The sequence below is a fragment of the Orbicella faveolata genome, unplaced genomic scaffold (genome assembly GCF_042242905.1).
Source record: "Orbicella faveolata isolate gen_17 unplaced genomic scaffold, um_ofav_v1 contig_1, whole genome shotgun sequence".
Taxonomy (NCBI): domain Eukaryota; kingdom Metazoa; phylum Cnidaria; class Anthozoa; order Scleractinia; family Merulinidae; genus Orbicella; species Orbicella faveolata.
The window spans coordinates 15,484,147-15,500,214 of NW_028301536.1; the positions used below are offsets into that span (position 1 = coordinate 15,484,147).

The 16,068-nt window shown below is 38.2% G+C and overlaps 1 protein-coding gene across 3 annotated transcripts; it reads left to right on the forward strand.

The window, feature by feature from the left end:
• Positions 1-48: 48 nt before the first annotated feature.
• Positions 49-15,421, forward strand: LOC110049478 (gamma-aminobutyric acid receptor subunit rho-1-like). Of its 3 annotated transcripts, none has more exons than XM_020755281.2 (10): positions 49-1,127; positions 4,271-4,373; positions 7,441-7,514; positions 8,355-8,447; positions 8,737-8,804; positions 10,619-10,845; positions 11,605-11,687; positions 12,423-12,560; positions 13,319-13,671; positions 14,355-15,421. In XM_020755281.2, exons 2-10 carry the CDS (start codon positions 4,309-4,311, stop codon positions 14,658-14,660), a joined length of 1,407 nt encoding a protein of 468 aa, XP_020610940.2. In that variant the 5' UTR covers positions 49-1,127; positions 4,271-4,308; the 3' UTR covers positions 14,661-15,421. The 3 variants fall into 3 exon arrangements, with proteins under 3 accessions (XP_020610940.2, XP_089147850.1, XP_020610934.2); XM_089291724.1 differs by having other exon boundaries at positions 4,275-4,373; XM_020755275.2 differs by having other exon boundaries at positions 49-4,373.
• The last annotated feature ends 647 nt before the right edge of the window (positions 15,422-16,068 follow it).

The window sequence follows — 16,068 nt, forward strand, 5'->3', positions numbered from 1 at the left end:
ATTTCTTTCTCAGAAACATTTTTAATGGCACTCCCACATTTTTGGTTCTTAATGAAAGAAAATTGCAATGTCAAATTGTTTGTAATGGATTTACATAGAACAATAAATCACCGCAGGCTATCACAAACCCGCACAGGAAAGTACATAAATACCGCGTTTAGCGTTTAGTGAAGTAGCATTCACGATAGAAATCACGTCGTGAACCAGTGTCAAACCGCCTCAAAGTTTGGAGACGAAACAAAGAAACAAAGAAAGCTGGCTTTATTTTCATTCTATGGTTTCTCTATGGTCAACTAACAAAACCCGTAACCTCCATCAGGCTTAAGGTAAGTCAACGGCGCCATGTAAGTAACAACAAACGTAGAGAAGTTCAGTATCTGCGGCTGGTTCATTCGTATGTGCCATAACGCCATGAAAGAAAATTCAGGGCTTAACGGTAAATATGTTGTTTGTTCTTTTTATCTTGCCTTGCTATATAATGCTCAGCCTTTTAAAAATTCAGTGAAGTATTATTGAGTCGCTTACTTTCAATTTTCATTCTGACCTTCGGGTTTCTAGTGTTCGTGATATTAAACTGAGGATTTCCTCCTAACTGTTTTGTTGTTGGTAGTTATGGTGCAAAAATAAATAGCAAGTAATCTTAAAGGTTCTTACATGTTTATTTTCAGTTTATCAAAGTGATTCATTTGAGAAACAAGAACTGAAAATCTATTGATTAAACCACGAACGTCTCTCGGAAGAAAAACAGTGTCTTTCCCTTAATGGGCAGTGGTGTTGACTTTAACAAGAACGCAGTTACCTTTAATAAGGAAATGGGAATTTTCCGCTTATTATGTAGAAAGCATTAAGAACAAAAGCAGGTTATGTTTGCTTTTTAAGCTTCAGTTCATGTGCGAGACCGTCCTTGCTAAAAACGCTTATTTGCTCGTAGCTTGTGCAATTAATTTCCAAGACATCTGCCGCTTTGAAGCTTCAAACCAATCAATTTGTCGTGACAAACCATTTATTAACCTCTCCCGCTGTTGTGTTTGAACTGTAGTTCACTGCAGCTCGGTCACCACTGGGTTTCGTGTGGGCGTCTCGACTTCAAACCGTAAAACAACGACCAAGGCTTTACACTGCGTGAGGTAAGGACTCTTTGTCTGACAGCTTCTTTACCACACCACAGGGTGCCTCATGTAGTGAAAACGTATGGCTTTTGAAATCCCACACTTACATTTATTTAACCATTGTTAATGTATACTTGAGCCAAAGTTAGATAGTTCGTATTTGACCAGCACGCCGTAAGTTTTTTTGTGTAAGTGTTTTTACTTCGGTCGCAAGGTTTCTCGTCACTGATTTAGATTCTAGAATCATCGGCGTTTTTTTGTGTTTTCAGAGTATTACAGAAGTGAAATGCCTTGTTTGCAAATAACGACGTAGATATAATTGTTTTAATTTAACTTCAGGCAAAATCTTAATTTTTCATTTAGCTCCACATCACAACAAAAGACAGACTATGTAAATTTGATAACGTCGTAGCACAAATTAAGTATAGACTAAACTTCCTAAAGAATATGTATCTGTCACTTTTCGCATTAGGAAAACCAGGAAGTGCAATGTTTTTCCTTTATATTAATTTGCAATTGAACCTGAGGGAAAGAAAGTAGACAGTCAAGCATCAACTTAAATATTGGCCTCCGTTTAGGTTTAATCAGACTTTTATTTTCTCTTAACTTGAATTTGAGTTCGCGAAAAACAAAGTTTCATATTGTAGCGAGTGGACAGAAAGTGACGTCATCATTCTCAACACGTGACTTCTCTCGGGATTTCCCGATTTTCAATGACCACAGCGTAGAACTCTCTGCAGTAATCTGTATTTCATACAGTAACAAAGCATTCTTTCCTCTGCAAGGTTTTCTTGTCAAGTTTACAATGTGTCAGTATTTATTGGCAATCAAAGTTTAATTATTTGTCGTTAAAATTACATAAATAGCACGCAATGGTTAACGTCTGTAGATGACATGGTTGGTAAACAACTTTCGCTGTGACTAAATGTACATTATTTTTTCGGCACATTTATTGACGACGGTAACCGAAGACCATAATAATGAAGAAGGATGTTTAAAACTGAAATTTCTTCCATGGTCCATTGGGTTTTCACTCTATCTAAATTATAACCTAGCTTGTAAATTATAGCCTAACATCGTTTTTATTCCAAAGCAAAAATGAAGTAGCCAAATATTCCTTTTAATGAATTGTGACAGTAATTTCGGTTTCTTTTTTTGGTCCTTAAATTCACTAGCAGAATTGGGCAGACTTGAATGATCGATGGCCGAGTGTAAGGTTTTGTTTTGGATGAGACGATGAAGCCTAACAGTGAAAGTAATAAATCGATAACATCCTTTTACTTCGGCTGGTAATAGATCGGTCATAATTGCTTCGCTATCACTGAATATCGTTTCCTCCTTTTGTTGATTAATGTTGTTTGTTAATTCTTACCTGAACTTCACAATTGAAATAGCGAAATTTCGTCCAAGCTTCAAACCAAATTGGATTCGGTCTGAAACAGGAAAGATTTCAGAAGAAAACCTTGACGTCTCCTTCGTAGCCATTGTATGGGGACGTTTTGAAACGTTCTCTCCCCCAACTTTAGGCTTAAAACCTAGAGGCAAGCTTTGTAAAAAAGGAAATTTAAACTCAGCCAGTCAGCCGTTTTGTAACGTTCTTGAGGCTAAAAACCTATAGCCAAGGTTTGTGAAATAGCACACTCAGTCAGTCATGAGCAAGTATTTTTGTCCTCAGTGGATGAAGAAGAAAATTAAGAAGAGCCCTTTGTATCAACCAACATAGGCCGGCAAATTGTTTGTCTATGGCACAAATCGTTTATGGTAGAATATCTTCCCAATCATTTATGGTCAAGGTCCCTTCATTGGTCAATAAGGTACTCGACGAGCAACCTAGCTCTTCTCGCGGCTTAGCCTTCGACGCTCGTTCTGCACCACGAAAGCCCACCGGAAAGCGCACCGCTACGACCGACCTTGATGACCTTTAACTATTGAGCCACAGAGTTAATGATCTTCGTCTTATGATTCCTACATATAGAAACAATAATATCTGGCAGCTTCAAACGCTAGCCGCATCTGTCTCGTGTGGAAATTTAAAAGAAATACCTCCATTAATTTATCATAATTGTTTATTATCCAGAAGAATCTAATGACGTCACTGTTACTTTGTGTCCTAGAGCTCGCCGTATGCCGCCCGTTTATGACATTAACTTAACAATTTTGGCAGCATAAGAAACAAAAACCAAAGGTTATATAATCAGATCTGCGCAGTTATGAAGGGAATCTTCACTAGGACGTCGAAACTTCTAGCAGATTACGCCGACAAGGCCACCAATCTAACGCTGAAGATACTGCAAAAAAATTATTTAAAATTTATCTTATACAAGGTCTTGCGAATCTTCATCTTCGAACGTTATAAACTCGATAATGGGGAAAGTATCTTTTTTCGGTTTATAACGTTTGTCAAAAAAAAAAAAAAAAAATGATAACTCTTATCTTAACAAGAAATAAATCACCGGATTTGTTCAAGAGCTATGTTTATATTTACAATAAGTAAACTACATTTTTTTGTTTAATCAGTTTCACGGTTATTTCAAGGAGAATATGGTTTAATACTTACTATTAACCGAAACGAGTTCGTTAGAGTATCACAGGTCGAGAACGCAGACACTTAAAGATTTTTCCTTCCATCAAAATGTACTTGTGTGCGAATAAAAAGCTTTGACTATTGTCAATGCCGAACGCTTCATAACTACTAAATTATTAACAGTGGTAATATCTTGAACGTTTTGACTGAAAAAAAAAATACAGAACATTTTTTTTGTGAAGTACATCGATATTAACCTACTTTTTCATACTCTCAACTTTTGACGGTGTCGAGTCGTTCATTGCACAGTTGTTTTGCTGTTTTGTTCCTAGAAATGTTATTTCAATAAACCCATTATTGAGGGTGTTACAGTACAACTACTCTTTAATTCGATGCGCTTGAGGCAATTTACACCTGCAAACCAATAAGCACAAAAATAATGTTTAATTTGTCCGACCAATAGGAGGCTCACTACAAAAATGATTCTTATTGATGTTAATAGCCGTTGAAAGACTAAGGAAGAAGGGAGTCGTGTCGAAGAATCTCGGCAAATAGGAGCTTTCTTCGGGTTTGTAGTCGCTCTATTACACCTAAACCTCTGTAATATTTGCACTAATACTATCATGTTTGTCTCTAGATAGGCTGAGCCAAAATAATTTGGGATTTTCTTTTACAATGAAGAAGGAAACAGTCTTTATGTCGCTTCTAATTGCAACATTCTTCCACGGACTGCTAACAAGGTAAGAAAAACATTACATTTACACTAAATAACTGTCTTAAGGATATTAGATAAAATCCTTTAAGTTTTCGAAAATGACTGATAATGGTCTTACGTTTTTTCCTCGTATTGTAGCGGTGCTTATTGTTTGTGCTGATAAATACAAGCCACGATTCTCGACCTTGTTTTCTAGTTTTACCGAAAACAGCATGACTCACCCAGCTGACCAGAAAGATGCAAGCGGTTTGCAAAACAATCTCCCTATTTACTTGCAGTTTGAATCTGAACTTATTAAAGTGGGCATACAAAGCACTCAGTCGAGACTGAAGACCACTGACGTGCATCCTTTTTTTAAAAGAAAAATGCGCCTTACTTTTTTTGGCCAAATTCGCGCAGAAAGGAATGTTTAGAAAATTAAATAAATGTATGACGACATACCCGTTTTTTGTTACAAAAGTAATCGTACTTTGTTCTCGTCATAATACCAACCCCTCAACTGAGAGATTTGTACTGATAACTATAGCACTACAAAACTTGTGCTGAATCGTTAAAATTCAGTGTCGCTGCCAATGTTTTGCTCTACGTAGGAAGATTTGCGTCCGCAATTCTTAAGATAGATAGAATTGCGTGGCGATATTCGTTGAAATCACAACCCGATAAAACAAGTTTCGGTATAAAAAGGTTTTTAGTTTTCGACCCATACTAGAAGTAAAATTTGATGGAAATGTAATGTGACGTCTTGCCACAAATGTGTGGCTTACCATGAACGTTACCAGCGTACTTAAGAAACAAGCTTAAAAAAAAGAAAAGAAAAGAAAAAAACATCACCGCGACGAAGTAAATGTGTTTTACGTCGATAATTAGCTGTCAAGCTCCATTTTACAACTTTTAAGGCAGAGCGGAATCTTGTAAAGCATTTCCTTAAACATTCTTTTTTTAAATTTTACTGATAAACACCAGTCAAGGAAAATTGTGTAGCTGAAAAATCCCTTTTAACCACTTGTTATTCTTTCTGAAGACATAAGCGTGAGACAGGCAACTTAATTACTCGTCATTACATAAATTGAAATCAACTAATGAAAAACATTATGAGGAAATACAAGGGTAAAAGTAAATATTTAACTGATAATTTCAAGCAAGTTGCCTATAGACAATTTATAACTCAACACGTTACTTTCTGATTGGTCAGCATAAAGGAAGTTTTAACTGGAATCCTATTGCTAAGTAATATTTTCTTCATATTATTTAGACTTTGAGCATTCTCGAACCAGACAAGTTATTTTCTTGCTGCCAGACAACAGAAACCTTTTTGAAAACATCAATCCAGAATACTATCACCGACAAAATAGATAACATTCTTGTAATAGGTGCTTTCGGTTTTTTTTTTACCGTTAAAATAGTAATGTACCAAAATTTAGAATACGAAGCAATGCCTTAATGCAAGCCTTACTCGATATCCAAAACAGTTAACCCTCAAGTCATAACGTTAATTTGGCAGGCAATAAATGCCGTATTCATCGTATTTGTATGATGGTCACCCAAATAACCGCAGTATATAACCGCCGGATTATATATTTGTCACAAGTTAAATATTTATTTCGTGTCATAGGAGCAGGGTTTCTTATGGGCGAAGAACCGTCCCTTAATGAAACAATCAAGTCACACGCAGAGTTCTGTAAAGTTCTTTCTCGATAACAAGGACAATAATAACAAGCTTTTTGTAAATATAAGAACAGTAATAACAACAAAATATGCTTCAACCTGTAGTATGAAAATGATTCCTGACTAAATTTTTTAAATTTTTATTATTTTGGATTAAGGCAAACGGCGGGTAACATAATCCGATATTTTTATTTATAATAAACCCAGCTTTTGTGGGACTTATAATATCCCGGTGAAATGTTTTCTTTCCACTGCAAAACTCGTTGCTATGGCCTGTGGTAAAAATAGCTGTGAAATATTATCTTCAACAAGAAGAAGGGAAACGTGAAAGGATTTGACAAAATTAAACACATTTTATTTTACCTTTTCCCACAAAAGTGTACAGGTTTTTGGAAGCCTCGACAAGCCAGGTAGTGCGTTTTTCAAAATTCGGTTAGCGCTAACACAGGATTAGACGGATTAGACATTAGTGGTTGACAAACTTTGAATTCCCTTGGCCATTCTTGTCTATCCTGTTGTTTTTCTATTTTGTTGGCCATTCTCGTCTATCCTGTCGTTTATCTATTTTGTTGGCCATTCTTGTTTATCCTGTTGTTTATCTATTTTGTTGGCCATTCTTCTCTATCCTGTTTTTTTTTATCTATTTTGTTGGCCATTCTTGTCTATCCTGTTGTTTATCTGTTTGTAAACGCATATGTATGTGATAGTAATGTAGCCTAGTTACATTGAGGTAGATATAAACATATTTATAAGTCTTATCTATTCATTTATTCGTCACAAAAATGATGAAAATACAAGCTTAAAATAAATATAAAAAGACAAATTTAAGAAGGTAGCAAGGAGTCTAAGACAAAGCACGAGAACTCCTTGAATCGCCAAGGGGTGCACTCTAAGTAATGTTTAATTTGGAACACGTTATGTATTTTACAAACAAAACCAAAAAAACAGGGAATACAGTAAATATAATTATCATAAATATGAAAGCTCCTAACTAGTAGATTCTATTTGATTTATAGGCTCGATGAGATAAGCGTTAGGAATACGTGGAAACTGAAGTTTTATACATTTCTTAAGTAAAGGGAAAAAGCAAAGGAGAAATGCATACATTCATCTCTATTTTCACCTTTCAATGGGGACTTAAAAACAAACAACAAACAAAGCATACGAATAATTCTTTTATCTGTTAAGTAACAGCCGTTTGAGCGTTGCCTCTGTCAGAGCTTAGAAACCTTTCAAAGATCTATATGATATATAGTTGCTGAATGGATTAAGACAGAGTAGTATGTATTATCGCGACTGAAGGCAAATCAAAGACTCTACTTGAAATAACAACAACAACAAACAAACAAACAAACAAACAAACAGACAACAGCCGCCAAACTAAAAACTCAATTGTACTCAACTAACCGTAATGACTGTCTTAATAGGAGTGCCCCAGGAACTGGAGGAAGCAGAGGACCCAGAAGTTCAAATCGTTCTTCTGATAGCCGTCAAACAAAAGGTATGTAGCTGTATGTCAGCCCTCCAGCTAAAATTAATTAACATTCGTGACTTATTTGTTTTTTTTTTTTATCGAAGTAATCGGGAACATCTGTTTGAGCTGTTCTGATGTATTTCTAGCCTTCCTGAAAACAACCGTAACAAAACCAAACACGACTACTACAAGGAAAAATATATATCATGTATCGCTGTTTATTTTTACGGGTGTTACTGGAACCTGGTGTGTTTTGAAGAGCCCTTAGGTGAGAAGCGGCTCTTGGTTTCACTTGCTGTATTTTTAACATTTCATGACATTTTATGTCCTATTCAACAATTTGAGGATGAGCTCGAGATTTCTATAGCGTGAAAGTGCACCCTAGTCAACTATCAGAAGAAATCGAGAGCGAATTATCTAATTAGAGCCAATAATCTATCAGTGGTTCAAAACTTTATTTAAATCCTCTTCACAGACAATTCAAGAAGGCAAAGAAGCGGCCACCAGTTGGCTAACATGCACACACTGCTAGGTTACTCACTATCTACAACAGAGGAGATAGTGAGTAGCGTAGCCAATCAGAGAACGGTATTCATAATAGAACACTAGTAGATTTATACTAAAAGAGTGTAGACTATGGAAATATGTAATCGATATAACAGGCACAGTTTTCAAGTCCAGGATAGGACGTAGAAATCAGCGAGTCTTGGTCTACAATGCGACATTATTTACCGGAAATCTAATTGATGATATGAAAAATTTAGACCAGATTAGGAATTGATGCTACTGATTAGGCCTACATGTGTGTTTTGTTACGTGTGAGAAATTCGAAATGTATGTAACGAGAACGTTATCTCTGAATTGTAGTTAAGTTACCCGACGCGTCGTACGCCAAAGTATCTAAACTTATCAACCGCAGACTGAAGCGCTACGACACGAATGTTCGTCCAAACGATACAGGTAGGAACATGTGTACGTGCGACGTGCTTTTTTTGTCCCTTCATCCAATCTGCTTTTTTGTGCACTTTTGCACTCTCTCTTCCTATTCCTTTACCGAAATCTGGAAGAAAACAAGAGAAAAGATAAGGGCGGAATACTTTAGACCATCCAGTAAATCAGTTTGTCGTAACACGGGCACACACTAGGTTATCAAACTGGGTTATAGAAAAAAGCGAGATTGGTTCGAGTTGTTAAGCTAATTTGACGTGGACAATCTCATTTGATGAGTGGTTGGTGCTTCTTTTTCTAGGACCGCCTGTAGAAGTTCTTATCGAATTTAAACTTATGGCCTTCGGAAAAATTAGAGAAGAAGATATGGTAAGTTAGTGGTGTTTTTGGAAAGTAGTTTAATAGAGATAATAAGAGTGATATGGCAGCTTCAGTGAAGGGTTGTTAGACCCAAAGTTGTAGCAGGCGTTCACCTTAGTACCCGCGCCACTTTCAAAGAAAGACCTAGATCTGCAATGATGAACACCCAGAGATGTACTGTGTCATAGCTTGGCCCATCGAGTGGCGGAAGTGTTGTGGAGACAGGCTTTCTCGCGAGTGCTGAGGCTTAGTTTTGGTCTTAATCTATGCAGTAGAAATACGCGCGCTCGATTACTTAGCTTGATACAAAGACGAGAGTGCTTTGAAACTTCTACCTCTTCTTCACACATCTTAATCGTTTAAAAATTATTTTTACGGACAGCCATTTCGTTTTAATGTCAGTCCTGACAATTTGTATAGGTAACCATACGGTTTCGAGTTCAATTTGGAATTAATTTGCACTTGTGAGTTTTTCAAAAAGCTGAAATTGCACGAGCCGCTCCGGAAGATCTTTCTTGAAGCCATTTTTTCTCATTCGAGGAAACGTTTTTCAAAGTTTCGGCACAAAACTTACGTCATCATTTTACGTGATATCATTGGCTTAGAAAATTTGCTATTGTCTTTCGGCCAATCATATGTGTAATTTGCACCGATGTTACACACTGGTGTTACACTTGAACTGCACTGCTCTCAGCCAATCAGAATAGTAAATCAAGACCGTTTGCCTTACTTCATGATATTCCTTGTTCTCATCGCCTGTTTTGTGGATAATGTATTGATATTGTAACGAGAAATTAGATTTTGACCACTCCTAGAAATTAGGACGAAATCCGATAGAAAATCGAGCAATTTCAGGTTTTAGTGGACAAAACTCTGGTTCCAGAATAATTTTAAGTATTTTACAGTCGTTTTTACATTTTCATTAAGGTAAATACATAAATAATTGCTTGAAATAACACCGAAAACAGTTTCCCATGGGAACGAGAGAAAATGAATTTCAAAGTTTAGAGAACTTGTGCAAACACAAGCAAAATTTCATCATCAGTTTCATTTCACCAGTACTTTCAAGTGTTTCATACGAAGTTCAACGTTCGTTTTCGACGTTTGGTGTTGCTAGGAACGATTCTTTTTGCGAAGATATTTGAAACAGTCGTACAGAAGTTTGCAATACGATGTAAATAATCTTGGTACTAGGTTTTTGTCCACTCGTTACTTGAACTTCTGGTGGATTCCGTCTTAAAGGGTCACAAGCTAATTAGCTGACTTAAAATAAGATGGCTAATATTTGTTTGCCGGTATCTAACATGTCAGTCATGACAAGTTAGACGTCACCAGGTCAATACATGCCACGCTCAAATTGGTTTCTGTTAAGGGCTTTTCATGCTAAAATCGACGCCATCCATGTTTGAACGGCAACTGATTTTTCTCTTCTCGCTCTGCTTCTCCTGTACCTGTTACCTAATTCCTCGAGTAAGAGTGGCGCATAAGGCCTCCACATTCGCTCTCCATCGACTCTTGTCTTGCGCTGCTGTACGCACCTCGTTCCAGGACTGCCACCCCTGCTCTGCGGACTTCTTCCTTTCCACTGTACGTGTCCAAGTTGTTTTTGGCCGACCTCTCTTTCTCTTTCCCTCGGGGGCCCATGTCAGGGCTGTGATACAGTAATTGTCAGGTTGTAAGGAGGGCAAATAAAAGAAGCGGGGTGTATCTGTTTTGTTCATAGAGCTTCTTATTAGAGGAATCAGTCTTTGTGATTTGTAATTGGAAACGTCCAACTTGTGTCGAGTAACGTTGGGATTAATCCGGACATATATTTTTTTAAGGATTACACAATCGACATATTCTTTAGGCAGTGGTGGAGGGATCCGCGGCTCGCTCACGGAGAAGACAAAGTGTTTAACGCTGCCCTAGATCCAAGAAAACTAGGACCTGGAATCTGGACTCCTGACACGTATTTCAGGAACGTAAAGTCTTCCAATTACCATGCGATCAGTCGTGAAAACATGCGACTTAGAATATCTAAAGAAGGAGATATCTACTTTAGTGCCAGGTAAACTTAAATTTTTACTATCTAATACCGAGAGCGGTTTTTCGTGAATTCCACTTAGGTAACCACTTCTGGCCAGTCACAGTGCACGCAAAATGAAAGGATTGAGCTAATCAAAACTCACAGTTTCACCTTGCAACCGATGGCAAGGGCGGAAAATGCAGAACCAAAGGATTGGCTGCACCTGATTGGCCGAGTCAGTGTCTTTGTTCTCGTTGGTTACAGCAGGTCATGCGCCGAGCATTTTAGCCTGCAGAACAGGCGGATTAGCGGAGAAGTGAGCGAGACGGTTTCGCTCTAGCGTTTCGCTCTGTGCCCCGCTAATCCGCCTGTTCTGCAGGCTAAGCATTTTGATCCAATAACAGCTCGACCTCCACAAATGCAAATCCACAGCAATTAATGCTGCTTTTTTTGGCACTCAAAGCTGTACATATTGTAATGATTTGATTCCGACCTTAATTAAAGTAGCTGCCGGTATGTCCTGGCATTTTAATTTGAGGATGTCTCAAAATAGTTTTCTAAGATAGTTTAATTCCGAGATAGGAATTCACCAAAGAACTACCGATTCTGAGCAAGGACGGCTACAACTGAGACCCATCAAGATTACATGCGAATGACAAATTAGAAAAGATAAGCAATGTTTTCAAGATAATTCTGACTAGTTTTCCACAGAATTCTTCCCGAAAAGTTTGATAGTTCAGAGTCGTTGTTGTCTGTATATTGTACAATTATGTTTATAGGAATATTTTCTCTCTGTTTTAGAATTACTCTAACGGCACAGTGTGATATGGATCTGAGGTTGTTTCCTTTAGACACCCAAAACTGTGATCTTATAATAGAAAGCTGTAAGTATACCCTTTACTCTTTAGATGGGGCCATTACTGCAATGAATTAAAATGGAATTCAACGCGCCAACCATTAAGCCACCATAAGGGAAAGTCCAACTGCAAGATCAAATGAAGCTGTTCTTTCTTTTCCAAAGTTCAACGTTCTCTTTAAGACGGTACTCTGAATAACATCGACGAGTTGCCAGCGTTCATTTCAATCGTGAAACCGATGAGCATTTCATTCGCAGATTTTGACTGGATGAGTCAGACAATTTCCGAAAAAATTATCTTCGAAAGTTTAGAGCAGCTCCAGATACATTTCCCGGTTGAAACCGTCGGAACGTCAGAAACGTCTGTAGCGCTTTCATTTACGTTTCTTCAACTTTTAATTCTCTTTGAGGCGCCGTCTGACATTAGCTGACTGTAGACTGCAGATATGTTAACTAATATCGCATTCCCATTTCCATTACCGATAGCTAACAGTAAAACCGCCAGTTAGGCTAACCTGAGTGATATTCAGGCTACCCAGAGCTATTTAGGGCTAACTGTAGTCTGCAGTCTGCAAATGTCATACACCTTTTTTGGGGACCTTTTGGACAACGTGGGTGATGTTGAGAACAAAACAAACTGTTACTGGGAATCACCATCCGCCCTATTTTAGCTGGTGAATTAATTCTATCAAGATAACTCCGTGCCCCAACAAATGATAAGCTCAGTATTGATATCCAAAATTATGGCATTTCTTGATCGCAGATGCATATACAGTGGATGACGTTATCTATAACTGGAAAAATCGAGGCAAAAGTGCAATCGAAGTGTTTGCTTCCGAGCTGGCACAGTTTGATATGGTGGATATTGTAACATCCAAGAAAGCTAACACTAATAGTAAAGGTAAGTCGTCATGGTAATATTGAAGCAAGCCTGATCAGAGCGCTGGACGATCATTTTTTTTTTTTACCTTTTTGACAATGAAAGCAACCCTTTCAAATTTTTCAACTTTCTTGGTTTAATTGTTAGACTTAATCTAATGCTTCGCTTTTTAATATTTTAGTGTATCTCATATCTCAGTTTTTTTAATATATAATCGTTGCATATTTGAGAATCGGTTTCTATATTTCTAATTTTTAACACGTCATCTTTTTTACCCTGTGAATATTTATATGAGGGCCGTTGGGTTTTCAGTTATTACTGTTGTGTGCTACCCTCAATAAATAAAGTTGATTATTATTATTATCATTATCATTATCGTTATCGTTATCGTTATCGTTATTATTATTATTATTATTATTATTATTATTATTATTACATACCTTCCATAGAAAATGGCACCTCCTTAACGTCCCAGCACTGAATTCATTGTCTGTACCTTTGGATAGACTAACCCCTTGAAATACTAGGTGCGTCTGTTCGAGATATTTGAAAGAGTCTATTAATTATCTAAACCTTGAAAGTTCTCCTTTCCGTTTTCTATACTTCAACTCATGAAATATGCGTCCAGCCTGACAAAGATAGCCTTTGGGGCCGAGCTGAATGTGAGCTTAGTCCAGTCATGAAGTCTAACTTGCACTGCAGACTGCATTGCTCTGGAAAACAAATTGAATCTCTTCTCCATTTTTCTGAATACGTTTTGTTGATTTTTTTCTCTCAAGGTTCTTTTGATAGTTTAAAGGCGACCTTCACCCTCAAGCGACGAACGACGTATTTTATCTTCCAACATTTTATTCCTTCTGCGTTTCTTGTTTTCCTCTCGTGGCTTAGCTTCTGGGTTGATCGTCATGCTGTTCCCGCACGAATTTCACTCGTGATCACGTGCATTCTGAGCACCATGTTTCTATTCGAATCAATCAACTCCAGTCTCCCGCGGATTTCCTATCTGAAGGCAGTGGATTATTACTTGATTACGTCATTCGTGTTTATCGTTTCTTGTATGGTGGAGTACGTGTGCGTATTGAATTTCCCGGATAAGGCGTCTACATTACTAAGGAGTCAAAGTCTTGCGCCGGTGAGTCTTTTTCATTCTTAGCATATCTTCATCAGTGTTAAAAATGTAGAGCAAAATCTGCATCGCGCCAAGCTAGTGTCGGCAGGTGTTCCAGTTAGCAGCATTACGCGACTAAGAGTATTTCTGCCTCCCCCTAGATGGGATGCATCGCAGGATTATCCCCGATTAGACGTTAAATTCCCCGGTTCGCATTTATTTACCCGGGTTGAGGGACACTGCAAAAGTGATGTTTTGTGCCAGAACACAACGCAATGTCTCTACATGGTAGCTAATAAGGGCTAGAACTCAGTCCGTTCCTATAAAAATCCCGCGCTGACCGTTAGGCCACCGCGACCCATGCCCGGCCTTATGTCACGAGAACGTTAATTTGTAAACATCGCCAGGTGTAATTTAGAGAGGGGTCCTACTAAGGGTTCTATCCTTTGTCGAGGATTTTATTCAGTCATATCGTCTAAACTGACTGGAACCAGTCAATCTTGAATTTGGCTAACATGCGTAATCCTGCGCGAAGGACTGATTGCATGTATCTGTTTCTGAGTTTCGATTCAGTGTTCGTGACATTATTTCTCTATGTTGTGACTGGTTAGATGAAATAACTTTGATTTCGGTTTTCCTGCAATAGCAAAGATATCCTCTTTACTGGATCCTTCAATATATTCAACTTTCTTCCACTTGCTTCTCAGCCTCAAACACCAAATCAACCAGGAAACTCCATTGCTGAGATGATGGACCAAACGTATAACTGTAGCAAAGACCTGCGGCCAAATGGCGTGGCGGGAGGCCTGTCTCTTAGGAAAGGGGCTTTCCTTCACGAGAATCTCTCGGCGTCGAGAAGAAAGAGTCCTTTCGTCAACGCTGCCTACCTGGATGGACTCCCTACGAGACAATTTCCTCCCCATTATATTGATCAATACGCGCGGAAGATCTTCCCGCTTCTTTTTGGACTGTTCAACATAGTCTACTGGTCTTACTATCTTCCAAGGCGGTGATGTTAAGACTGGACAAAGAAAAAAAGAGAGCGATTAAGACCGACCGCGCCGGGAGATAACAGAGCTCGGAGGGAGAATAGTTGCGCTGTGCTGCTTAAACCGTAAAGCCTAGGTGTACATTTAAAGACGAACAGAACACTTAATTTTTTTCGGGGGAGCGGGGAGGGGGACTGTTCCGACGAGGGGTGACAGCTTTAACAAAAACCTTGTGTTTTGCAATACAGAGAGCTGATGAAGGTCGTCCGAAGAATCTTGAGAATCACCACAAACATTCCCAAAAAAGGAATCTGTGGCACCCTGCAATTTCCCATAAAATGTTTAATGTTCAGCTTTCCCGAATTCCTGTACTTATGTAAATTTAACCTACGATCCGGCGTTCTTTTTTTGGGCGAATTTGAAGTATTTCTGCAATAATATCTGTCATCGTCCTACAATTTTGGCCAGACAAAATCCGTTTAAGGATGTGAATACCAAACTAGCCTTAAATTACCGCTCTTCTTGACAGAATCAATCAGAAATGCTATTCGTAAATATTCTTTTTCTTTGACCATCATCGCTTAAAAAGAAATAACACGCAAACTGTGGTGATAAACGTGGGAAAAAAGGCATGGTTGAATAGAAAATTGTATCTTTTTACTTGACGTTTCGTATGTTTCACCCTTTATTCTACTTTTTTGAAAGACTGAACAACTTTGCTCTAATTAACGATGCTAATAAATGGCCAAGCACTGAGTCAGATTAAGAGAAAGCAACTGAAACAATATTATGCATTGACTGGTATATTGCCTTGATGTATACCTAACTTCTCAGCAGTAACATAGCGCTGTTTTGAGAAAGGTTGTCCAACAAAAGCGTATGAAGCGTACTCCACAATGTCGAAAGGTTTTTGAGGATAACGGTGGTTTGCGATTGCTTGACTGAAGCTAAAGGTGTTGCAGCGTGGTAGACGCAAACAGCAAAACACGTGTATTCATGGTTTCCCTTCCCTCTTGCGAAACATGGTGAACAACGCCAGACCGTCACTACCCATGATACCAACGGGTGTTGTCACATGCGCTTTTACGCTTTTTTGTGACAGACTTTGTCAAAAAATATACACGGCACGGGATTAACATTGAAAGCTCGCTAAAAGCTTTCAAGGCATCACTCTTCAGTTCAGTTCTCAAAAATGACCCGCTTACCTCGATCGCCTTACTATTATATCCTTGTAAAATGATGAGGCCAAACGGTTACCATAGCCTCATTGAGCGCGAAAAATTGTCAAATCGTCTCTTGCTATGTGGGCAATCTGACGGTTGTGTTGGCTGAGTATACGGGGTATAGAAACCGAACCACCTGGATCTAAATGAGTTCTCATTACTCATTTCAGTGAAACTAAAGAGAAACTATTAAGATCTTTAAACTTTAT

Bases quoted from the DNA above. Each gene is read 5' to 3' on its own strand.
- LOC110049478 (XM_020755275.2), top strand. From the start codon at position 4,309: ATGAAGAAGGAAACAGTCTTTATGTCGCTTCTAATTGCAACATTCTTC. The intron at 10,846-11,604 runs GTAAACTTAAAT...TCTCTGTTTTAG, and splicing joins GATATCTACTTTAGTGCCAG to AATTACTCTAACGGCACAGT. The intron at 13,672-14,354 runs GTGAGTCTTTTT...CTTGCTTCTCAG, and splicing joins GGAGTCAAAGTCTTGCGCCG to CCTCAAACACCAAATCAACC.